Here is a 26,457-nt window from a genome sequence, read left to right on the forward strand (position 1 = left end):
TCCAGTGGAGCAATCACGCGCATGTGATGACTGACGTAGGCTACATGCATAGTGACATATGCTCATGTTAACCCTGCAACTGCACAGATAAGTGCAATAATAAAATAGAGAAAATAAAGATTTTGTATTATTCTGATCTCAGAGCAGATAGGACCAAACTGCATACAAATTATAAAAAATTATGAAATATCACAATTAGTTACTACATTCCCGAGTGGAAACCAAGGTTACAAAGTTGAATGTTCTTGCACATTCGACTATTAGTTTGTTAATTATTTTCATCTGCTATGCACAACGAGAAGGGATGCAATGGACATAGCATACAGCAACATCATCTAGCCATTTCACAGTTATTTACAAAGAGCAGTGAAAAGGGCAAGATTGCATGCATAACAAGCACAGGGGAATTCCTCAATAGTAATTATGTGTAGGCTAACTGTTCCATAAGGCATGAAACCTATTTCTATCTCTCATAATAAAATTAATCAGATAAAACGTGTTTTAAATTCAGAAAGTTGATTTACATTACATTACGTTTATCCACATGTAAAATGTATTGATCATCAACCAGCTTATCTGAGAGAGAAACCAGTCATAGCCTTATCAATAGCCAACACTTGCACGGTCTGTCTGCGAGCGATCTAATGTGAGTGATCTGCTACAGTCATACCCAGCACGTCTGTCTCCATGAGGTCACAGCAGGAGGTGAGTTGATCCTGACTGACCACCTCATAGACAAGGTCAAAGTTCATCTTGATTTATCAGTGGCTGCATCAGGAATGGCACCCTATTCCTTAAATTGGTCATTTACAATGCTAGTTTCATCAGCTGTTGTAGAAAATGATATAAACACAGTAAAACCTAGTTTGACTCTGCACTGGACCTTTAAATGCCATTTAGAAAAATATAACCTCTATTGTTCCTCTGTGAAATCTGAAACATGTTGATTGATTGGATTACTTGATTGGATTAAATTATCACTTTACCTATCTTTATTTGTTTTCAGTGTCAAGTGTCAAACAGAGGTAAATTGAGAACTCTCGATGGACATGACTCGTTTTAGTCTAGACATTGACGGCTTCCACCATTTAAGTTTTTTTTTATCTCAATATCAAATCATTTCTTGTTAACAATGTGATTGTTTTAAATAAATGGTCAAAAAATAAGACAAAAAAAATGCTTCTTAGCAAAGAGCAATTTCTCAAACAAGAATTTAGAATTTAGGGTTGTCAGAGTGGTCTGAGTGGGGAGGGGAACACTGAAAATTAGCTGTCATTGGCAGAGAGATTTGGAACCCGGTCGGTTAACTAATTTGGCCTGCCACTAGGCAGGCTGAAATATCAGGCGGTCTTTTTCAAACAGCTGTAACACTAAAAGGGCATTATCATAATTTTCACAATATCATTCCAACCTCCGTGTGGAAATATACACTGTGTATACCAAACATTAAGCACCCCTCACCTTTTCCCCTCAGAACAGCCTCAATTCGTTTGGGAATGGACTCTACAAGGTGTTGAAAGCATTTCACAGGGATGTTGGCCCCATGTTGACGCCAATGCTTCCCACAGTTGTGTCAAGTTGGCTGGATGTCCTTCGGGTGGTGGATCATTCTTGATACACACGGGAAACTGTTGAGCATTAAAACCCAGCAGCGTTGCAGTTCTTGACACAAACCGATGCGCCTGGCACCTACTACCATACCCCGTTCAAAGCCACCTAAATCTTTTGTCTTGCCCATTCACCCTCTGAATGGCACACATACACAATTCATGTCTCAATTGTCAAGGACTTAAAAATCCGTATTTAACCAGTCTCCTCCCCCTCACCTACACTGATTGAAATGGATCAATAAGGGATCATAGCGTTCACCTGGTCAGCCTGGTGTCCTTAATGTTTTATACACTCAGTGGCCAGTTCATTAGGTACTCCACCTCGTACATGAAAATGGTTCACTCCTACAGACAGTGAGTCACGTGGTCGTGGCTTGCTATACAAAGCAGGCAGACAGGCATCGAGGCATTCAGTTACTGTTCGATTGAACGTTAGAATGGGCAAAACGAGTGAGCGTGGTATGATCATCGGTGCGAGGCGCGCCGGTTCCAGTATCTCAGAAATGGCCGGCCTCCTGGGTTTTACACGCATGACAGTGTCTAGGGTTTACCGAGAATGGTGGGGGAAAAAACATTCCAGTCACCGGCAGTCCTGTGGGCAAAAACAGCTCGTTGATGAGAGGTTGAAGGTGAATAGCAAGAATCGTTCAAGCTAACAGGCGGGCCACAAACAGGCAAATAACGGCACAGTACAACAGTGGTGTGCAGAACAGCATCTCGGATGCACAACTCATCGGTCCTTGTCACCGATGGGCTATTGCAGCAGATGACCACACCGGGTTCAACTCCTATCAGTTAAAAAAAACAAGAAGCAGCTCCAGTGGGCACGTGATCACCAACACTAGACAATTGAGGAGTGGAAAAACATTGTCTGGTTCGACGAATCCCATTTCCTGTTGCGTCATGCTGATGGAAGAGTCCGGATTTGAGCAGCATGAGTCCATGCTTGAGTCCATTTGAGCACCATGAGTCCCCATCCATTCTGCCTGGCGTCAACGGTATAGGCTGGCGGCGGTGGCATAAATGGTGCGGGGAATGTTTTCCTGGCACACGTTAGGTCCCTTGATACCAATTGAGCAATGTTTCCACGCCCCAAAGAATTCAGGATGTTCTGGAGGCAAAGGGGGGTCCGACCCAGTACTAGATGGGTGTACCTAATAAACTAATAATCACATTTTTGTCTGCACTGGGCCTTTAGAAGTAGTCAACTGGGTGGGGATTCCTATGGGTTGGGAGTGATCAGCCAATGATCAGAGAGCATTGTCTTCTTCGAATTGGGTCGCCTACGGTTTGTAAACCAAAGACTAAAGGCGTCAGCATGCTTCAGATCGGCTGGTTTGAACCAAACGAGTGTGCTTGCATACTTCCTTAAAATACTTTCGCTTGAAAAATGAGAAAAAGCGGCAATGATACCGTTGGTCCATTTTGAGACACCATAGGCAGTATACACTTTGTCAAAATATTCAGAATTAATCTGAGATAACTCAATCTGTCATTGATTTTGACGTTTTCGACAAGGAGATCTTAGTCGAGCAATTTTGCATCCGACTAGGATGTTTGGTGCGGTGTTCCTCAAGTGAAAATGACAACAGGCACTTCACTGAAGATCTCTACTGTTGACCAATCGCCTACGAGGGTGTGTAGACTTCGGCTACAGACTTACATGCTGACTTGCGCGCATGTTGATTTTGTCCACCCACACCAGACGCGATCAGGACACACTGGTTGAAATATCAAAACGAACTCTGAACCAACTGTATTAATTTGGGGACAGGTCTAAAAACATTAAAGATGTATGCTAATTTAGCTAGCTAGCTTGCTGTTGCTAGCTAATTTGTCCTGGGATATAAACATTGGGTTGTTATTTTAGTTATTTTACACCGATAATTCATCCACAGATAAAAGGGTAAACAGAGTTTGTTTCTAGTAATCTCTCCTACTTCAGGCTTCTTAAGGTAATATCCAGGAGCCAAGACCAATATTAATACCATGACATATGTCCCAAGACCCAGTGAGTTGAGACCATGACAAGTTAAAGACTGAATTTATGTGACCTTGAGTGGTCTCAAGACCAAGACCACTAGATCAAGAGTCTATAGGCCCTTTCTTAATTTGTAAGAAACTCAAGTAAACTCGAGTACAGTACAGAACAGTAGAGTAGGGCACAGTATAGTAGAGCACAGTATAGTATATTACATTACAGCAGTGGTTCCCAACTGGTGTGCCTAGAGGAACTCTCAGGTTTGCCGCAAAACTTTTCCTAAACTTGAATTATTTTGTGGAACACTCACCTATAAACGTGACCTGCAGAATGGACATGGAATTTTGACTTGGCACTAGTGCAGGTCAGATAATACATAAAAATGGGACATGGTTACATCTGCATCGTGCTCTCAGGCGGTTGTTACATTTTGTATCATTTGAGGGGTGAGTAAAGTAATTTGTATAATTTGACATAGTCTGTGAAAACCATTAACATAGGCAGAGCTATTAGGCTTAGCCAGAGTCATGTATTTCTTATGGCTCTGGGCTTAGCTATACCACGGTCTCAGCCATTGAAATAAACTCTACATGCAGCAATTTACTGAGTTACAGTTCATATAATAACATTTGTCAATTGAAATAAATTATTAGGCCCTAATTCATGGATTTCACAGGACTGAGAATACAGATATGCATCTGTTGGTCACAGATACCTTCAAAAAAAAAGTAGGGGCGTGGATCAGAAGCCCAGTCAGTATCTGGTGTGACTACCATTTGCCTCATACAGCGCCACATCCTTGGCATAGAGTTGATCAGGCTGTTGATTGTGGCCAGTGGAACGTTGTCCCACTCCTCTTCAATGGCTGTGTGAAGTTGCTGGATATTGGCGGGAACTGGAACACCGTGTTGTACACGTCGATCCAGAGCACCCCAAACATGTTCAATAGGCGACATGTCTGGTGAGAATTTATATTTTTAGCTACTCTTCCTGGGGTCCAAACACATTAAGACACTTACATCACACATTAAACAAAAGATAAAACAGTACATCATATAAACAGTCACACCACCACAACACAACATATTTGACACCACTATACAACATATTACAATGTATGTGTTTGTAGATTGTTTGTGCTAGAGCCTGTCTGCGTATGTCTGTACCTGTGTGTGTTTCTTCACAGTACCCCGCTGTTTCATAAGGTGGATTTGTATTCGTTTTTTAAAATCTGATTCTACTGCTCGCATCAGTTACCTGATGTGGAATAGAGTTTCATTTAGTCATGGCTCTATGTAGTACTGTGAGCCTCCAATTGTCTGTTCTGGACTTGGGGATTGTGAAGAGACCTCTGCTGGAATGTCTTGCGGGGTATGCATGGGTGTCCGAGCTTGTGCTAGTAGTTTAAACAGACGACTCGGTGCATTTGGCTTGTCAACACCTCTTATAAAAACAAGAAGTGATGAAGTCAATCTCTCCTCCACTTTGAGCAATGAGAGATTGACATGCATGTCACATTAATGTTAGCTCTTTGTGTACACTTAAGACCCAACCGCGTTGCCCTGTTCTGAGACAATTGCAATTCTCCTAAGTCCCTCTTTGTGGCACCTGACTGCTACTGAACAGTAGTCCAGGTGCGACAAAACTAGGGCCTGTAGGACCTGCCGTGTTGACAGTGTTGTCAAGAAGACAGAGCAGTGCTTTATTATCTTAGCTACTGTTTTATCAACATGTCTTGACCATGACCTCAACTTGCTCAATTTCCACATTATTCAGTACAAGATTTAGTTGAGGCTTAGGGTTTAATGAATGATTTGTCCCAAATATACTGCTTTTACTTTTTGTAATATTTTGGACTAACTTATTCCTTGCGAACCATTCTGAATCTAACTGCAGCTCTTTGTTAAATGTTGCAGTCATTTCAGTCACTGTAGTAGCTGACGTGTATAGTGTTGAGTCATCCGCATACATAGACACTGGCTTTCCTGATGTCGTTAGTAAAGATTGAAAAAAGTAAGGAGCCTAAACAGGTGCCCTGGGGATTTCCTGATTCTACCTGGATTATTTTGTAGAGGCTTCCAGTAAAGAACAGTAGTAGCGTGTAGTGTGTCCTGTTAGACAGGTAACTATTTATCCACAATATAGCAGGGGGTGTAAAGCCAGTGAAGTCAAATAAAACAGCCCCCACAATATTTTTATCATCAATTTCTCTCAGCCAATCATCAGTCATTTGTGCTTGTTGAATGTTATTCCCTATAAGCGTGCTGAAAGTCTGTTGTCAATATGTTTACAGTAAAATAGCATTGTATCTGGTCAAACACCATTTTTTCCAAAAGTTTACTTAGGGTTGGTAACAGGCTGATTGGTCAGCTATTTGAGCCAGTAAAGTGGACTATTATTTTCGGGTAGCAGAATTACTTTTACATCTCTCTACGCCTGAGGGCACACACTTTCTAGTAGGCTTAGATTGAAGATATGGCAAGATATCTTCAGCTGTTCTGAGCTGCCCTTCATAATGTCATTGACTCCCACATGAACTATGATAGACTCAATTTCCTGATGCTGGTTTAAAATGTTTGGGAGCATCTTATTGATGTCCTGTACTCGTGCTCCTGGAACGTTTTTGCTCCAGGGAGTAAGACATTTCTCATCATTGAAATCTGCCCATTCCTACCCCTCACACATTTCGTTGAACCTGTCATGGGCCCACGAGAAGCAGGATAGCGTGCGCCCGCTGCTCCCGGTGATATGTCCAGACCTCCCACAGCAGGCAGTGCCCTGTCAGATCCAGAGAGAGAGAAAGGAGCCGAACTCAACAATTGGGCCGTGCATTATCATGCTGAAACATGAGGTGATGGTGGGTGGATGAATGGCAGGACACTGGGCCTCAGGATCTCGTCACGATATCTCTGTGCATTCAAAGTGCCATCAACAAAATGCAATTGTGTTCATTGTCCGTAGCTTATGCCTGCCCACACCATTACCCCACCGCCACCACGGGGCACTCTGTTCACAACGTTGACATCAGCAAACCGCTCGCCCACACGTCTGCCATCTGCCCTGTACAGTTGAAACCGGGATTCATCCGTGAAGAGCACACTTCTCCAGCGTGCCAGTGGCCATCGAAGGGGAGCATTTGCCCATTGAAGTCAGTTAAGACATCAAAACTGCAGCCAGGTCAAGACCCTGGTGAGGACGAGTACGCAGATAAGCTTCCCTGAGACTACTTCTGACAGTTTGTGTAGAAATTCATCAGCTGTCCAGGTGGCTGGTCTCAGACGATACCGCAGGTGAAGAAGCCGGATGTGGAGGTCCTGGGCTGGCGTGGTTACACATGGTCTGCAGTTCTGAGGCCGGTTGGACTTACTGACAAATTCTCTAACGGCTTATGGTAGACAAAAATGTACATTAAATTCTCTGGCAAGACCTCTGGTGGACATTCCGGCAGTCAGCATGCCAATTGCACGCTCCCTCAAAACTTGAGACCTATGTAGTGCTGTGGTGTCTCTCTTGTCGTGATGCGTTTTGTCCTATATTTCTATTTTAATTTAAATGTTTAATCCCAGCCCCCGTCCCCGCAGGAGGCCTTTTGCCTTCTGGTAGGCCATCATTGTAAATAAGAATTTGTTCTTAACCGACTTTCCTAGTAAATTAAGGTTCAATATTTTTTATTTTTTTAAGTGTCATTGTGTTACAAAACTGCACATATTAGAGTGGCCTTTTATTGTCCCCAGCACAAGATGCACTTGTGTAATCAGCTTCTTGATATGCCACACCTGTCAGATGGATGGATTATCTTGGCAAAGGAGAAATACTAACAGGGATGTAAACAAATTTGTGCGTGTATGGAATATTTCTGGGATCTTTATTACAGCTCATGAAACATGGGACCGACACTTTACATGGTGCGTTTATATTTTTGTTCAGTGTATAAAAAATTACTTTGTTACAGACAATGGATGATTAGCAGTACAGCTCAGATGGAATGGAGGTCATTACCACTAAATCAATAAACTGGGATACTTTAGGTGTGCCGCAGAATTTTATATCCTATCAAGGATATAAGGATATTACCACGGTTAAAAGAAAGGTTGGGAACACTGCATTACGTCTGGTCTATGTTTTGGGCTATTCTATTTCAATGTTTGTGCTCTTGCAGGGTTCTTGAACTAAAACTCAGTACTATATTTCAAGCATTGGTAAACTAAGGGGTCCGTTTGTACAGCACTGTAGATACACACAATGTGGCGGTGAAGAGTCAGTCACAGGGGACGGAGCGATGACAGATATTTCTATGTTTAGAGTTCAACCCTTTACTATGGCAAATCACTCTCAATCAGCGGAGCAAACTTGTGCCAGCTAGCAGCCTAGTGCTTGATTGAATGGCTATACGGTAGCTAGTTTGCCAACTTGATGATGAAGTTGAACGGCACCCAAAGTGATGAGACTGTTCTTAGGAATCAGAATGTAGCGGACTCTTGACAGTTGGCACTGTGCCTCACTACTTTGTAACATTTGGACAACGCGATACTGTTGCAGAGAGCAGTCAGCTGTGTTGTAGACCTCGGCAAACTAATCACAGCCGTGGGAGGGTTAGTGGGGAACAATTGGAGGTTTGCTTAGTAGCAATGCAAATATCATGGTACAGACATATGGACACTCAATCACTATGGTACTTCTTAATGGTACGTTTACAACCATACAGTATCAGTCAAAAGCTTGGATACACCTACTCATTCAACGTTTTTCTTTCTTTATTTTTACTATTTTCTACATTGTAGAATAATGGTGAAGACATCAAAACTATGAAATAACACAATTCAAAACCATTTTTTATTTGAGATTCTTCACAGTAGCTACCCTTAGGCTTGATGAAAATTTGCACTCTTGACATTTTCTCAACCTGCTTCACCTGGAATGCTTTTCCAACAGTCTTAAAGGAGTTCCCACATATGTTGAGCGCTCCTTCCCTCTGTAGTCCAACTCATCCCAAACCATCTCAATTGGGTTGTGGTCAGGTGATTGTGGAGGCCAGGTCATCTGATGCAGCACTCTCCTTCTTGGTCAAATACCCCTTACACAGCCTGGAGGTGGGTTGGGTCATTGTCCTGTTGAAAAACAAATGATAGTCCCACTAAGCACAAACCACATGGGATGGCGTATCGCTGCAGAATGCTGTGGTAGCCATGCTGGTTAAGTGTGCCTTGAATTCTAAATAAATCACTGACAGTGTCACCAGCAAAGCACCCCCACACCATCACACCTCCTCCTACATGATTCACGGTGGGAACCACACATGCGGAGATCATCCGTTCACCTACTCTGCATCTCACAAAGACACGGCAGTTAGAACCAAAAATCGCACATTTGGTCTCATCAGAAAAGGACAGATTCCCACTGATCTAATGTCCATTGCTTGTGTTTCTTGGCCGAAGCAAGTCTCTTCTTCTTATCGGTGTCCTTTAGTATCGGTTTCTTTGCAGCAATTCGACCATGAAGGCCTGATTCACGCGGTCTCCTCTGAGCAATTGATGTTGAGATGTGTCTGTTACTTGAACTCTGTGAAGCATTGATTTGAGCTGCAATTTCTGAGTCTGTTAACTAATGAACTTATCCTCTGAAGCGGAGGTCTTCCTTTCCTGTGGCGGTCATCATGAGAGCCAGTTTCATCATGGGGAAAGGGAAAGGGGGATACCTAGTCAGATTGCAGCCCATTTATTTGGGCTGCAATCTGAGGCTGGTAACTCTAATGATCCTCCGCAGCAGAGGTAACTCTGGATCTTAATTTCCTGTGGCGGTGCTCATGAGCGCCAGATTAATCATAGCGCCTCATGGTTTTTGCGACTGCACTTGAAGAAACTTTCAAAGTTCTTGACATTTTACAGATTGACCTTCATGTCTTAAAGTAATGATGGACTGTCGTTTCTCTTTGCTAATTTGAGCTGTTCTTGCCATAATATGGACTTGGTCTTTTACCACCCTTACCTTGTCACAACACAACTGATTGGCTCAAACACATTAAGAAGGAAAGAAATTCCACAAATTAGGCAGACCTGTTAATTGAAATGCATTCCAGGTGACTATCTCAGGAAGCTGGTTGAGAGAATGCCAAGAATGTGCAAAGCTTGCATCAAGGCAAAGAATCTCAATTATAAAATATATTGTGATTTGTTTATGGATTTACCCAGTTGTTCAATTTTCGCCTAAAATGACATACCCAAATCTAACTGCCTGTAGCTCAGGCCCTGAAGCAAGGATATGCATATGCTTAGTACCATTTGAAAGGAAACACACCAACCGTTCTTTTGTATTTTTTTGTACCATCACCTTTGAAATGCAAGAGAAAGGCCATAATGTATTATTCTAGCCCAGGTGTAATTCAGATTTAGGCCACTAGATGGAATCAGTGTATGTGCAAAGTTTTAGACTGATCCAAAGAACAATTGTATTTCTGTTCAAAATACTGTATTAAGACTGCTCAAATGTGCCTAATTTGTTTATTAATAACTTTTCATGTTCAAAATTGTGCACCATCCTCAAACAATAGCATGGTATTCTTTCACTGTAATAGCTACTGTAAATTGGACAGTGCAGTTAGATTAAGTCAGATATGTCTATGTCCTGGGAAATGTTCTTGCTACTTACAACTTCATGCTAATCGCATTAGCCTACGTTAGCTCAACCGTCCCGTGGAAGGGACACCAATCCCGAAGAAGTTTATAACCACTTTTGGAGCTAACTAGTGTGCTCAAATTGTATCCTGATGTCGACATGCATGTCTTCATAACATTGTATTCATAACATTGCTAACTTAGCTAGCTAGCTAACATACATTGGGAAAACAAGTTATAATAAGTGGCTAGCAACATTTGGTGATCAATGAGACAGAGCTAGCTAACCAGCTGAGCTAAAAAAAAAAGAAAGTATAATTATTCAATATTTTATTTACATATCATGATTTAAATATATGTTCTAAGTTTGGAGACTTGACAGTTTAAAAAAAATATTTTTGGGGTGGTGGGACTGTAATTTGCACCACTTCCGTAGAATCGACTATATAACTACACAACTTTTGACCAGTCCCCATATGGGGTGGCATAGTGAATAGGGTGGTATTTCAGACACACCCTGTATATTGTGGAACAAACATAACAGACTTACAGCATGGGGTCATTGGAAGGACAGGCATGACTCACCTTCTAGACTTAAATCTTACTGTTTGAGAAAGAGAGAGAGGGAGAGAGCGAGAGCGAGAGAGATGGAGCGAGAGCGAGAGAGCTGGAGAGAGAGCTGGAGAGAGAGCTGGAGAGAGAGCTGGAGAGAGAGAGAGAGAGAGAGAGAGAGAGAGAGAGAGAGAGAGAGAGAGAGAGAGAGAGAGAGAGAGAGAGAGAGAGAGAGAGAGAGAGAGAGAGAGAGAGAGGGAGAGAGAGAGAGAAAGAGAGAGCGAGAGAGAGGGAGAGAGAGAGAGAAAGAGAGAGCGAGAGAGAGAGAGAGAGAGAGAGAGAGAGAGAGAGAGAGAAAGAGAGAGAGAGAGAGAGAGAGAGAGAGAGAGAGAGAGCGAGAGAGAGAGATGGAGAGAGAGAGAGAGAGAGAGAGAGAAAGAGAGAGAGAAAGAGAGAGCGAGAGAGAGGGAGAGAGAGAGAGAAAGAGAGAGCGAGAGAGAGAGATGGAGAGAGAGAGAGAGAGAGAGAGAAAGAGAGAGCGAGAGAGAGGGAGAGAGAGAGAGAAAGAGAGAGCGAGAGAGAGAGATGGAGAGAGAGAGAAAAGGCTAATCTAGAGGCTAGCAGAGAGTAGTTGTTAAGGCTCCAAATGATTTATGACAAAGAATTGAACTCTGAACCACAGTTTTATGGCATTATATGACATTAAAGCATGTTGTAAAAAAGCACCGTCATTTCTCTCCGCAGAGAGAAAGTCAAGCTGAGGGCTACATGCATGTAAAAGCCATTAGCCATTTTTTTATTTTTTTTATTTTTTAAACACTGCATGGATCTGGCAAAAAATGGTAGGCTATTTACTCACCACCTTGATTTGAAGTTGGGAAAATTCCCTTTGATAACAGCACTATGACAAACTGTCAGATCATGAGGAATAAAACTGTAGCTAGTTCTAACCTGGGGGAAAGGAGAGGCAGGTTGTTAGGTCTGCGGTCTGGAAGTCTTGTTCACACCAACATAATGACGGCATACATACCTTTTATGTAGGCAGGGAATGCTTACATTTTAAGGTGCCTTGGTTGACAGTAGTGCTGCTGCTGACAACATTGCATATCGACGTGCAAAGAGGAGGGATTATTGCTATGCTCAAATGTTGCAAACCTTTTTTCCACTAGCCTGAGAGAACAAATGTTCTAACACTACTTTGCATGTACGTGAGATTGAAGATATGTCAATATTCATATTTCATGGCCTCCCGAGTGTGGCAGCGGTCTAAGGCACACACAGTGCTTGAGGGGTCACTACAGACTTGGGTTCGATCCCAAGCTGTGTCATAACCGGACCGGGAGTCCCTTAAGGCGGCGCACAATTGGCCCAGCGTCGTCCGGGTTAGGGGAGGGTTTGGCCGGGGGGGCTTTACATGGCTCATCACGCTCTAGCGACTCCTTGTGGTGGGCCGGGCGCCTGCAGGCTGACTTCGGTCGTCAGTTGAACAGTGTTTCCTTCGACACATTAGGAAGCGCGGTTTTGCGGGTCATGTTTCGGAGGACGCATGACTCGACCTTCGCCTCTCCCGAGCCCGTTGGGGAGTTGCAGTGATGAGACAAGATCATAATTGGATCGCAATAGGCTATCACGAAATTGGAGAGAAAAGGGGGTAAAATACAAAAAAAGAACAAAAAACCAATAGCAAGTTAATCCTGTAAATGTGGCTTCCGCATAACAATGACAGGAGAGAAAATGTGAGGATATGACGGAGCCGAGTGACTTGGTATATAGAGAAAAGAGGGCCTAGAACCGAGCACTGGGGGACACTAGTAGTGAGAGCATGTGGTGCAGACTCAGATCCTTTCCACGTTACCTGGTAGAAGCGACCTGCCAGGTAGGATGCAATCCAAGCGTGTAAGGAGCCTGAGATGCCTAGCCCTGAGAGGGTGGAAAAGGAGGATGTGATGGTTCACGGTGTTGAAGGCAGCGGATAGATCTACGAGGATGAGAACAGAGGAGAGTCAGCTTTGGCAGAGTGGAGAGCAGGAGAGCAGTCTCAGTTGAGTGAGCCATCTTGTAGCTTGACTGGCTATGGTCAAGAAGATCGCTCTGAAAGAGATAACAAGGGAGTTGGTCATAGACCGTACGCTCAAGTGTTCTGGTAAGAAAATAAAGGGATAATGGTCTGTAGTTTTTTAAGTCAGAGGGGTTGAGTGTTGGTTGCTTAAGGAGGGGAGCGACTCTGGCCATTTAGAAGTCAGAGGGGCGCAGCCAGTGGTCAGGGATGAGTTGACGAGGGAAGTGAAGAATGGGAGGTCTCCAGAGATGGTCTGAAGAAGGGAGGAGGGGATGGAGTCGAGTGTGCAAGTTGTCGGGCGGCTGGATATTACTAGTCGCAGGATTTCATCTGAAGAGACAGAGGGGAGAAAGGGGTGTAAGGTAGTTATGTGAGAGTGGGACCAGTGGATTCAATAGGCTCAGTGAATGAGGAGCGGATATCGTCAACCTTCTTTTCAAAGTGGTTGACAAAGTAATCCGCAGACAAGCCGGGGGAGGAGGTGGAGGATTAAGGAGGGAGGAGAAGGTGGGAAAAAAGTTTCCAAGGGTTAGAGGCAGGAGCTTGAAATTTAAAGCCATCGTAAGCGACTTTAGAAGCGGATACAGAGGAAGATAAGGTAGAGAGGAGGGAATGGAAGGATGATAGGTCCTCCAGAAGTTTAGCTTTCCTCCACTTCCACTCAGCTGCCCACAGCCTTATTCTATGAGCTCACAGTGAGTCACTCAACCACGGTGCAAGAGGGGAGGGCTGAGGAAAGGAGACAGAGAGAGTCATATGATGCGGAAAGGGGGGTTAGTAGTGTCGAATAGGCATAATCAGGAGACAGGAGAGAGAAGGATTTAGCAGCAGGTAGAGATGATATGATAGAAGAGTAGAGAGTAGTGGGAGGGAGCGAACATTGCGATGGGGCATGACCATCTGGGTAGGGTCTGAGCTGAGTTGGGAGGGTTGGTGGAGAGAGGGAGAGAAAACGAAGGCAGCAGCTACTCTTCATGGGGTACAGACAATGGAAAGAGGTGGAAAGAAATTAAGTCAGGCATCAGGTGGTTGAAGTCACACAGTACGATGAGTGGTGAGCCATTGTCGGTAAATGAGCTTATCAAGGTGTCAAGCTCATTGAGGAACTCTCCAAGGGCACCTGGTGGGAGATAGACGACAACAATATAAAGCTTGAGCGGACAAGTGACAGTGGCAGCATGAATTTCAAATGAGGAGATGAGGTGTGAGAGGGATAAAAGAGAACATCTCCACTTAGGAGAAATGAGTAGCCCTGTGCCACCACCGAAACGACCAGATGCTCTCGGACTGTGAGTCAGCTGACAAGAAAGCATCTGGAGTATAAGTGTTCTCTGGTGTAATCCATGTCGCTGTCTAGGCCAAAAAGTGTCGGAACTCAGCCTTCTTGACCGCAGGTTGGCAGTTCCAAACGCTGCCGGTGACTAGGAATTCCACATGGGTTGAGCACGCAGGGTACACTAAATTAGAAAGGTTGCAGCCATGGGGTGGGGAACATCTGTAAAACCTACAGGGAGAGGAGTGAACAGGGATAGAAAACACACACACAGTTGAAAAAGATTCAAAAGAGCAAAATGAGATTATCTGTTTCGGCGACGGTCTTAGTTTTGGCGATGAGGCCGCCGCTGACACGACCGCCGCCAACCAGGGATCAGGGTTGTATTCACTACACACCAAATTGAAGAAAACAGACCAAAATATCCATCTGAAAAAGACACCCTCATTTTCCATTGAAAAAACATTTTCTGTTGCATAATGGTTTGCTACGGTATACACTAATGAATACGAGCCAGGTTGAGGTCTCTATTGCTTCAACTACATCTCCCAGAAGTGGTCACTTGGCTTGCGTCCCAAATGGCACCCTATTCCCAATAAAGTGCACTACTTCAGACAAAAGCCATATAAACATGGTCAAAAGTAGTACACTATATAGAGAATAGGGTGCCATTTGGGACGCACCCTGTAATGGAAGCCCTCTAAGGTGACCCCTACTACAGGAAACAACAAGGTGAGTATAGCTAGCATGGCACTTTACCAAGACCGTAGCCATCTGGCGCATCTAGAATGGGTGTGTGTAGATGTGTGTGTGTGTCATGAGAGTTAGCTAATGAAAGGACAGAAAAGAGCAACCAGAGATAGACTCTATACTTTTTGTAACAGGCTTAGGAGCAGTCCAAACCCAGAAATAGAGTAGAAATCATTGTCAGTAACCATAATATGGTCTATTCTTTACATTAAATAAAAGAAAGTATTATTGTTATTCAGAAAGGAAATTGTAATTCAGCCATGAAAATCGTTCCAATAAAGAGGAAAAAGCATGAAATTCCCTTCAACAGGGTTGACAAACACACAAAGGATCATATTGTATTGTTAACTCCAGCTACCTAAGTGGAGTCATGTTTCAATTTCACCTCCTTATAGAAAACAGTCTGTCTCTCTGTCGTATTTGTAATAGAGTAATATACAGATAAAATGTACTCTAGATCTGTACATACCAACCCATCACTTTTTAAACATACAATCATTTTTTTACAATAGATGTTTTTGTGATTACATAGGAGGTATAGAAGACAACTATTACATTTGAAGTAGAAAGGGGATAATATATGAAGCATGGTACTTTAGTCCGTTGTTACCAGAGTGAACTAACATTCCAGAATAATTTACTTACACGCAAACAGCAAGATTCCAGTTTTAATACATTCTTCTTATTTTTCTGAGGAAAACAGCGGTCATAACAATCCCAATTAAATAAAATGCTTTCAAGAGTGCTTCTCAACGGCCTACCAATTGGATATCACGAAATTGAGGAGAAAAAGGGGTAAAAGTAAAAAAACATTTTTTTTTTAAAGTAGAAAAAAGGGGGTGCTTTTTAAACTTCACGCACTCACTCTTGTTACTGAACGCAAGGAGAGAATACATCTTTGGGTACATCCGAATAATCTCTCCTTTTTCCCCAAAGTGAGCACTTGTTCACCTCCCTTCAATGGTTTTAAATGTGTGGGAAGTAGTGGACAAGTGCACACTTCAGGAAGAACGACAAATGTTTGGGAGGCACCCCATCTTTGACCGCAGTTCTGTAACAGCAAGGTTTACTTCAAACATTGGATCCTACAGTCTGCCTACAGGGACAACCTCTCACTCAATCATGTTTTATTATGCATGTCATGTTGATGCATTCATAAACATCTATTCTAAATATATTTGTCAGTTCATTTTTTTTGCAGAAGCAAAAATATTCAAAGTGTGCCCTGTGGGCCCTAGTAGTGCACTTTAGAGGGAATAGGGTGCCATTTGGAACACTTAAAAGGAACATCTTCCCTTCAGATTCATGTGGAACATCTAGGAACAGAAACAAACATGCGTTTGTATTTGTTTATAAAATCATTTACATGCGTTCCCTGATCTGTACAACATTGGGGTCGCATCTCAAATGGCACCCTAATCCCTACAGTAAACTATTTTATTGTTTTACTATCTACTAAAGTAGTGCACTATATAGGGAATAGGGTACCAATTTCGACGCATCCTGGAACATTTACAAGGCTACATAAAGATGTGACAGCCTATACAGTATATAGTTATTTTTATATTTTTTAATCATTATGCTTGCTAAATTCAACTTAGAATTTGCAAAACTGTCAGTTGTTATTGTTCTATATTGACATTAAGACAAATGCGTAACTACCAGGAAATAAGATGGCGTAAAAACAAATGATTTGTTGATGTTCCTTTACAAGGAGATTAAGGATCTCATTTTGCTACTGTTGTTGCTGTTGATTGTCGTTTATGTTTTGGTGGGGGCAAATATCAAAATCCATACATAAATACAATAATAAAAAAACGAATCCTATAAAACAAGCAAATAAACAAATAAACAAACAAACATGATTGTGCACAAAATAACATTGGGACAACCGACTGAAAATAAGGAGAGTTGAATCAAACTGATGAAAAACGAGGACCCCTGTTTTGCTGTGGTAAAGACGTGACTTAAGACGGTCACAAAAGCCTGGTCCCAGATTCTGTTTGTGACAAGTTCTGGGACTAGGCTACAGCGACAACCTCTAGGCCATCACCAATCGTTAACTGTCATCAACTGTCCAGTCCTCAACCCAGGATCCCAGGTGGCCTGCTCTGAATACTCTGACAGTTGAATACTCTGAATACTCTGACAGTTGAATACTCTGAAAGTTGAATACTCTGAATACTCAGAGTAACCATAACTACTTCACTTCATAAAAAAGAGAAAGATTTAAGCAAACCCGAAAGAACCAAGGGTGAATTTGAAGTGAGGCAAAACCAGAGAAAACCTGAGAAAGACTGAGGACAAAAAAATGCACCAAACTCCCAATAATGGAGAAAACAAAGTGTCTCTGTAAAGATTACCATCCTTAGTATTCAGTGCTGCTGTTGAGGTCTGGTTGTGGAGCTGAACCATGTGGAAGCTAGCCCGGTTGTACCAGACTGAATTATGACTCACAATGGTGAGCTCAGTGTTCAGTCTGGACTAACACCAGGCTACGTGGTAGCACAGAGGAAAAGTCTGTCTGATATGAACGAATAGGAGCAGGAAGGAAGACCGGTATATTCAATGTCCTCCTGTCTAACATCCCATAGTAACCCAGGGATCTGTCTGTGAGGGTAGAGGCACTTCCAAAGCAGTGCGCACACACATATACAAATAAACACACACACACACACACACGAATCCTAACTTCCACTAAGGTAACATCTCCCATTTACATCAATGCATGACTAAGTGAACATTTGACTAAAGTGGAAGTTTGGATTGGCGTGAACTCCCACAATCAGCCAGAGTCCATGCCGAAGAGTTCTATGCCCGTAGGGCTCCAGTTAAGGCCTACTCCAGAGTTGAAAACCAGGGACCACACGTACGGGATGAAGAAGTCTTCAGGCTGGACCTCCTCCACGTACCGAAACTTCAGCTCCGGGAACGTCTGTAGAGAGACAGAGAAAAGACAGAAGAAGAAAATGTTAAGATAAAGATCAATGGACAGGACAACCACAGAGATGGAGTCCTGATCTTTAGTCTCGGTCTTGAGACTTCCGGTTTTGACGCCATCTCTGGACAAACATACGTACCAGTCAAAAGTTTGGACACACCTATTCATTAGAGGTCGACCGATTAATCGGAATGGGCGATTAATTAGGGCCGATTTCAAGTCTTCATAACAATCGGAAATCGGTATTTTTGGACACCGATTTGGCCGATGTTGATATATTTTTTTTTACACCTTTATTTATCCTTTATTTAACTAGGCAAGTCAGTTAAGAACACATTCTTATTTTCAATGACGGCCTAGGAACGGTGGGTTAACTGCCTTGATCAGGGGCAGAATGACAGATTTTTACCTTGTCAGCTCGGGGATTCAATCTTGCAACCTTACAGTTAACTAGTCCAACGCTCTAACCACCTGATTACATTGCACTCCACGAGGAGACTGCCTGTTATGCGAATGCAGTAAGAAGCCAAGGTAAGTTGCTAGCTAGCATTAAACTTATCTTATAAAAAACAATCAATCAATCATAATCACTAGTTATAACTACACATGGTTGATGATATTACTAGTTTATCTAGCTTGTCCTGCGTTGCATATAATCGATGCGGTGCGTTTTCGCAAAAAAGGACTGTCTTGCTCCAATGTGTACCTAACCATAAACATCAATGCCTTTCTTAAAATCAATACACAAGTATATATTTTTAAACCTGCATATTTAGTTAATATTGCCTGCTAACCTGGCTCGTTGCGAACTCTGTGAAGACTATTTCTTCCTAACAAAGACAGCCAACGTCGCCAAATGGGGGATGATTTAACAAAAGCGCATTTGCGAAAAAAGCACAATCGTTGCACGATTGTACCTAACCATAAACATCAATGCCTTTCTTAAAATCAATACACAGAAGTATATATTTTTAAACCTGCATATTTTGCTAAAATAAATCCAGGTTAGCAGGCAATATTAACCAGGTGAAATTGTGTCACTTCTCTTGCGTTCATTGCACGCAGAGTCAGGGTATATGCAACAGTTTGGGCCGCCTAATTTGCCAGAATTGTACGTAATTATGACATAACATTGAAGGTTGTGCAATGTAACAGGAATATTTAGACTTATGGATGCCACCCGTTAGATAAAATACGGAACGGTTCCGTATTTCGAGATTATAGTTTCCGGATTCGACCATATTAATGACCTAAGGCTCATATTTTTGTGTGTTATTATGTTATAACTAAGTCTATGATTTGATAGAGCAGTCTGACTGAGCGATGGTAGGCAGCAGCAGGCTCGTAAGCATTCATTCAAACAGCACTTTCGTGCGTTTTGCCAGCAGCTCATCGCTGTGCTTCAAGCATTGAGCTGTTTATGACTTCAAGCCTATCAACTCCCGAGATTTGGCTGGCAATACTAAAGTACCTATAAGAACATCCAATAGTCAAAGGTATATGAAATACAAATGGTATAGAGAGAAATAGTCCTATAATAACTACAACCTAAAACTTCTTACCTGGGAATATTGAAGACTCATGTTAAAAGGAACCACCAGCTTTCATATGTTCTCATGTTCTGAGCAACGAACTTAAGCTTTAGCTTTTTTACATGGCACTTTTACTTTCTTCTCCAACACTTTGTTTTTGCATTATCTAAACCAAATTGAACATGTTTCATTTTATTTGAGGCTAAATTGATTTTATTGATGTATTATATTAAGTTAAAATAAGTGTTCATTCAGTATTGTTGTAATTGTCACTATAAAAATCGTCCGATTAATCGGTATCAGCTTTTTTTTGGTACTCCAATAATTGGTATCGGTATCGGCGTTGAAAAATCATAATCGGTCAACCTCTACTACTCATTCAAGGGTTATTCTTTATTTGTACTATTTTCTACATTGCAGAATAGTGAAGACATCAAAACTATGAAATAACACATATGGAATTATGTAGTAACCAAAAAAGTGTTAAACAAATCAAAATATATTTTAGGTTTTTCAAAGTAGCCACCCTTTGCCTTGATGACAGCTTTGCACACTCTTGGCATTCTCTCAACCAGCTTCATCAGGTAGTCACCTGGAATAGAATTCAATTAACAGGTGTACCTTGTTAAAAGTTCATTTGTGGAATTTCTTTCCTTCTTAATACGTTTGAGCCAATCAGTTGTGTTGTGACAAGGTATACAGAAGATAGCCCTATTTGGTAAAAGACCAAGTCCATATTATGGCAAGAACAGCTCGAATAAGCAAAGAGAAACGACAGTCCATCATTACCTTAAGACATGAAGGTCAGTCTAAACTTTGAACGTTTCTTAAAGCGCAGCAGCAAAAACTATCAAGCGCTTCTGATTCAGAGGGGTTGGGTTAAATGCGGAAGACACATTTCAGTTGAAAGCATTCAGTTGTACACATCTCAACATCAACTGTTCAGAGGAGACCGCGTGAATCAGGCCTTCATGGTCGAATTGCTGCAAAGAAACCACTACTAAAGGACACCGATAAGAAGAAGAGACTTGCTTCGGCCAAGAAACACAAGCAATGGACATTAGATCGGTGGAAATATGTCCTTTTCTGATGAGACCAAATTTGAGATTTTTGGAATCTAACTGCCGTGTCTTTGTGAGATGCAGAGTAGGTGAACGGATGATCTCCGCATGTGTGGTTTCCACCGTGAAGCATGGAGGAGGAGGTGTGATGGTGTGGGGGTGTTTGCTGGTGACACTGTCAGTGTTTAGAATGTAAGGCACACTTAACCAGCATAGCTACCACAGCATTCTGCAGCGATATGCCATTCTATCTGGTTTGCACTTAATGGGACTAGCATTTGTTTGTCAACAGGACAATGACCCAACACACCACCAGGCGGTGTAAAGGCTATTTGACCAAGAAGGAGAGTGATGGAGTGCTGCATCAGATGACCTGGCCTCCACAATCAACCAATCTCAACCCAATTGAGATGGTTTGGGATGAGTTGGACTGTAGAATGAAGGAAAAGCAGCCAACAAGTGCTCAGCATATGTGGGAATTCCTTCAAGACTTGGAAAAGGATTCCAGGTGAAGCAGGTTGAGAGAATGCCAAGAGTGTGCAAAGCTTTCTAGGGAAAGAATCTAAAATATATTTTGATTTGTTTAACACTTTTTTGGTTACTACATGATTGCATATACGTTATTTAATAGTTTTGATGTCTTCACTTTAATTCTACAATGTAGAAAAGATAAAAATAAAGAAAAACCCTTGAATGAGTAGATGTGTCCAAACTTTTGACTGGTACTGTATATGACCAGACAAATGTCAGATTCAGTGTCTATAACTTCCTGGTATTCCTTACAGATGACAACACAAAAGAGTCAGTATCTACAGCCGGTTGGTGACAGCCAGTCAGGACATGAGCTAGCTAGCTACAAACAAAAACAGGTAAAACCCATCTATCTGATGTAATTCCATCTGCACCAGTCTAGTTGCTGAGGTAAAGGTACTTAGGTGGCCTCTGACCTTGACACAGGCCCAGTTAAATGTGTTCAGCCCTCCATTGACCTAACTGGGACACTGGAAACCATAAACTGAAGATACTTAACAGTGCTGTGAAAAAGTACTTGCACCCTTTCTGATTTTCTCTTTCCGCATATTTTTGATACTGAATGTTATCAGATCTTCAATCAAAACCCAATATTAGATAAAGGGAACCTGATTTGACAAAGAACAAAACAATGGATACTTATTTTAATAACAAAGTTATACAACACCCAATTCCCCTGTGTGAAAAGTAATTGCCTCCTTGCACTAAATATCTGGTTGTGCCACCTTTAGCTGCAATGACTGCAACCAAACACTTCCTGTAGTTGTTGATCAGTCTCTTACATCGCTGCGGGGGAATTTTGGCCCACTCTTGCATGCAGAACTGCTTTAACTCAGCGACATTTGCGGGTTTTCAAGCACGAACTGCTCGTTTCAAGTCCTGCCACAACTCAATTGGGATTAGGTCTGGACATTGACTAGGCCATTCCAAAACTTCAAATGTGATGCTTTTTTAGCTATTTTCATGTAGGCTTGATTGTGTGCTTTGGATCATTGTCTTGCTGCATGACCCAGCTGCGCTTCAGCTAACAGAGGGATGGCCTGACATTCTCCTGTGGAATTCTCTGATACAGAGCAGAAATCATGGTTCCTTCTATTAAGGCAAGTCGTCCAGGTCCTGATGCAGCAAAGCATTCCTAAACCATCACGCTACCACCACCATGCTTGACCGTTGATAAGATGTTCTTACTGTGGAATGCAGTGTTTGTTGACTCAAGTTTGCCAAAAGCACCTGGAAGATCATCAAGACTCTTGGAAGACTGTTCTATGGACACATGATTCAAAAGTATAACTTTCTGGACGACATGGGGTCCCATGGGCCTACTCCCGACCGCTGTCCCAATCAAAACGATGCTGAAATTATCATCTAGTTGACCACATGCGGGTAGGCTATTCCTTCAAATTTATTACAACGATTGGATAACTTAGGGAGTTTCAGAACGTAACAATTTAACTACATGCCTTCAATTGCATCAGCCTACTTTATTCCAATATTTTCGTCATTCTGTGATATTTATTCCCACAGTAATTCTTTATGGATTCATCCAGTTGTGGTTAAGAAAACATTGCATGCTTAGTGGTGGGCTATGCGAAGAGATAGGGGAAGTGACATGCCTTGCAAAGTTTAGAACTGGCAGGAGGATGGTTACCTAGCAACAATCAAGAGTTTAACAGCGTAGCGTGTGCCAATGCCTCCTCAGCATTTACGGCTACATATCATACTAAACCGTAGGCAGAAGTTTAACCGAAATTTTTACGAGATCGTTAAGCGTAAATAAATGTTTTGGCTTTGATACCAACAATACCTCTCAGGTACAACAAAAATGCGGGAAAAAGTTGACAGTATGGTAAAGTTGGCGGAAAAACATATTCGTATGAAAGGAATATTAGAGACTCACTCAATCAGGGGGAAGTTGTGGTGCCTTCAGAAAGTATTCACACCCCTTGACTTTTGACACATTTTTTTTGTGTTACAGCCTGAATTTAAAATTCACTAAATTTAGATTTTTTTTTGTCACTGGCCTACACAAAATACCCTATAATGTCAGAGTGGAATTCTGTATAAAAAATAAAAAAAATAATGTTTTATTAAAACTGAAAAGATGAAATGTCTTGAGTCAATAAGTATTCAACCCCTGTATTATGGCAGGCCTAAATACATTCAGGTCACTTAACAAGACACATAATGAGTTGCATGGACTCACTCTGTGTGCAATAATAGTGTTTAACATGATTTTTGAATGACCACATCATCTCTGTACCCCACACATACTTAAGGTCCAGCGAATTTCCAACACAGATTAAACCACAAAGACCAGGCAGGTTTTCCAATGTCTCGCAAAGAAGGGCACCTATTGGTAGACGGGTAAAATAAAAAGCAGACATTGAATATCCCTTTGAGCATGGTGAAGTTATTAATTACACTTTGGATGGTGTATCAATACATCAGTCACTACAAAGATACAGGCCGGAGGGGAAGGAAACCGCTCAGGGATTTCACCACGAGGCCAACGGTGACTTTAAAACAGTTACAGAGTTTAATGGCTTTAATAGGAGAAAACTGATGATAGGTCAACAACACTGTGGAATGTTGTTGTACTTACTCCACCATACTAACCTAATTGATAGAGTGAAAAGAAGTAAGTCTGTACAGAATATTCTAAAACATCCATCCTGTTTGCAACAAGGCACTAAAGTAATACTGCAAAACATGTGGCAAAGCAATTCACTTTTTGTCCTGAATTCAAAGTGTTATGTTTGGGGCAAATCCAATACAACACATTCCTGATTACCACTCCATATTTTCAAGCATTGTTGTGGATGGGTCATGTTATGGGTATGCTTGTAATCGTTAAGGACTGGGGAGTTTTTCAGGATAAAAAAGAAACGGAATGGAGCTAAACAGACAAAATCCTAGAGGAAAACCTGGTTCAGTCTGCTTTCCGCCAGACACTGGGATTTCTTTTTTTTTAAACAAGCATTTCGCAACACTCGCATTAACATCTGCTAACCATGAGTATGTGACAAATAACATTTGATTTGATTAATTCACCTTTCAGCAGGACAATAACCTAAAACAAAAGGCCAAATCTACATTGGAGTAGATTACCAAGAAGACAATGAAAGTTCCCGAGTGGCCCGAGTTACAGTATTGACTTAAATCTGCTTGAAAATCTATGTCAAGACCTGACAATTGTTGTCTAGCAATGATGAACAACCAATTTGACAGAGCATGAAGAATTTGGAAAAGAATAATGGTCAAACGTTGCACAATCCAGGTGTGGAAAGCTCTTAGAGACTTACCCAAAAAGACTCACAGCTGTAATCGCTGCCAAAAGGTGATTCTAACATGTATTGACTCAGGGTGTTGAATATTTATCTAATGAAGGTATGAGTGTTTTATTTAGTACACTTTTTTATTTAAAAAAAAAACAAATGTTCACATTTTCTTCCACTTTAACATAAGCGTATTTTGTGTAGACAGTTGAATACATTTTAATCCCACTTTGTATAAACAAAATATGGAAAAAGTCAACGGGTGTGAATACTTTCTGACGGCACTGTATATCTATGTGCGTGCGTGAACCCATTTAGCCTCAGTTACTTGGCTCTCCTAGCTACACCTAGCCCACTCTCTGAAAGCTACACCCCACCTTTGATTTCAGGTGACATCAGGTGAGAGAGAACGCTCGTTAAGGAAGACAGTAGTTCATAGTTCGGTATAGTTCAGACACAGCGGTAGGATTGTCAAACGTTTGCCTGCCGACAGTACTTAGCACCTCTGAACAGTGTCGGCAGTCAATCTCTTTAGTGTTCACACAGCAAAGATCTTCAAGTCGTCAGCTACTCAGCCTTATTAAAATACTCCAAAACAGAAGGGGGCAGTAGTTTTGTTTGACAATGCATGTCCGTGTATGTTGCTTAGCTAGTTCATGGGTAAAAATAAAAATGGTCAAGATTGGTCTAGATTCCAAAGTTCGCTAGCTAGCTGCGCTAATGTTGTTATTTTGTAGAAAACTCTTGTTGATACTAGCCAGATATCCACAGCTAGATAACTGCTTAGCAAGACGACGAAGAAACAATTTAATTAACTTTCCATAATCCCATACTGCCAGTGCCAGCCCATAGCCAAATGTTTAGCTAGCTAGCTAATGTTAGCATATTTGCTAGCTAGCACAACATAGATGGCTAGCTAGAGACATTGCAATAACTCCGCAGCTAACACAGGCAGCAGTTTCATGAAAACTAATCCATTGTGATTGAATTAAAATATCAATACCTACCCTGCCCATGCCCAGTAACAGCTAGTGTCCTTCCTACTATCAACAAGAGGCCAGCCAGAAAGTCTCTTTCAACCAACAAAGCAGCCAAGCCAAGCCCTACCTAGCCCATCCAAGAAATGCAGCAGGCAGGCCTGTATAATCATCAATAATACAGTGATATCTCATCATATCCCAACAGTTCACAGGGCGATGCTTGGGCCACACACTAATCACTGTATTATAGTCTTCATTGTGTCCACTCAACACAATAACAGTTGTGGGTATGGGGGGTATCGGTCTGTGGCACAGACTGGCATATGGGCTATGGACCCTGTGTGTTCATATGATACTCTGTATCAGCCAGTGCTTCATCTGGCTAGCTATCATTAGGTATTCAATGCATTCAAAACAGCTATCTAGATCAGTCCCTTGTTGCTTGCATGGCTTGCTGTCAATGTTGTTTTGTAAGAACGTATCCAGCAAACTGGCTTCAGACTAATGTGGTCAGGTAAACACACTACAGAGCCGGAATCCAGACACCCTTGCACTGGCCCCAGTGTTTCCTGGGAAGCAGACACAAACTAGCTGGTCCAGGATTGGCTCATGTTTGGCCTGGTTCCAGCAATTCCCCTCTCTCATTCCCTTCTCCCTCCCTTTCCCTGCCTGCAGAGCAGACGACATACTTGGCCCAGCATTATGCCAGTCAGACCAGCCCAGGCGTGTATCCCAAATGGAACCATATTCCCTATTGGCCCTGGTAATAAGTATTGCGTTATAGGGAATAGGGTACCATTTGGGATGCATATCAGACCAGCGCCCCCAGCCCTCGCCCCCCAGAACACAGACGGACTGACTGGGTCCATATCTTGACTGTAGGACTCTCTGTTCCCACTGTTACATGGCTTAGAAGGAATAGGCTTTACAGACCCCACGCAGACAGAGTGGAATGCAGCTAGAAGCAGATTAGAAGGAAAAAAAATGAAATGGTTTTTTTTCACACAAAACAACAAACGTTTATTCTATTATTGGTACGTTTCAGGTAGATGTTCAGGTGTGTTTCAGGTGTGAGGGGCTCGTCTGCTTCTCTGTCTGCTGGCCTCTGGAAGCCCCAGGTATGGAGCGTTCTCCTCTCTCCTCTCCCCTTCCCTCCTCTCTTCTAAACCTCCTCTCCTTACCCCTCTTCTCACCTGTACTCTCCCCCTTCTCTGTCCAGTCTTCTTCCCTCCTCTCTCATATCCTCACCAACTCCACTTTACCCTCCGCTCTCCTCTCCTCTCCCTTCCAAAGGAGCCAAA

At 42.1% G+C, this 26,457-nt stretch overlaps 1 protein-coding gene across 7 annotated transcripts in view; it reads right to left on the reverse strand.

The window, feature by feature from the left end:
- Positions 1 to 15,488: 15,488 nt before the first annotated feature.
- The window catches only part of LOC139543582 (dymeclin-like), a 138,249-nt gene continuing 127,280 nt past the window's right edge, over positions 15,489 to 26,457 (reverse strand). For all 7 annotated transcript variants that reach the window (XM_071349801.1, XM_071349802.1, XM_071349798.1 and 4 more), the window contains one exon: positions 15,489 to 17,771. In XM_071349801.1, the coding sequence (XP_071205902.1) occupies positions 17,622 to 17,771 (150 nt within the window). In that variant the 3' untranslated portion in view covers positions 15,489 to 17,621. The remainder of the gene's footprint in view (positions 17,772 to 26,457) is intronic.

Source organism: Salvelinus alpinus, chromosome 18, assembly GCF_045679555.1.
Source record: "Salvelinus alpinus chromosome 18, SLU_Salpinus.1, whole genome shotgun sequence".
Classification (NCBI taxonomy): domain Eukaryota; kingdom Metazoa; phylum Chordata; class Actinopteri; order Salmoniformes; family Salmonidae; genus Salvelinus; species Salvelinus alpinus.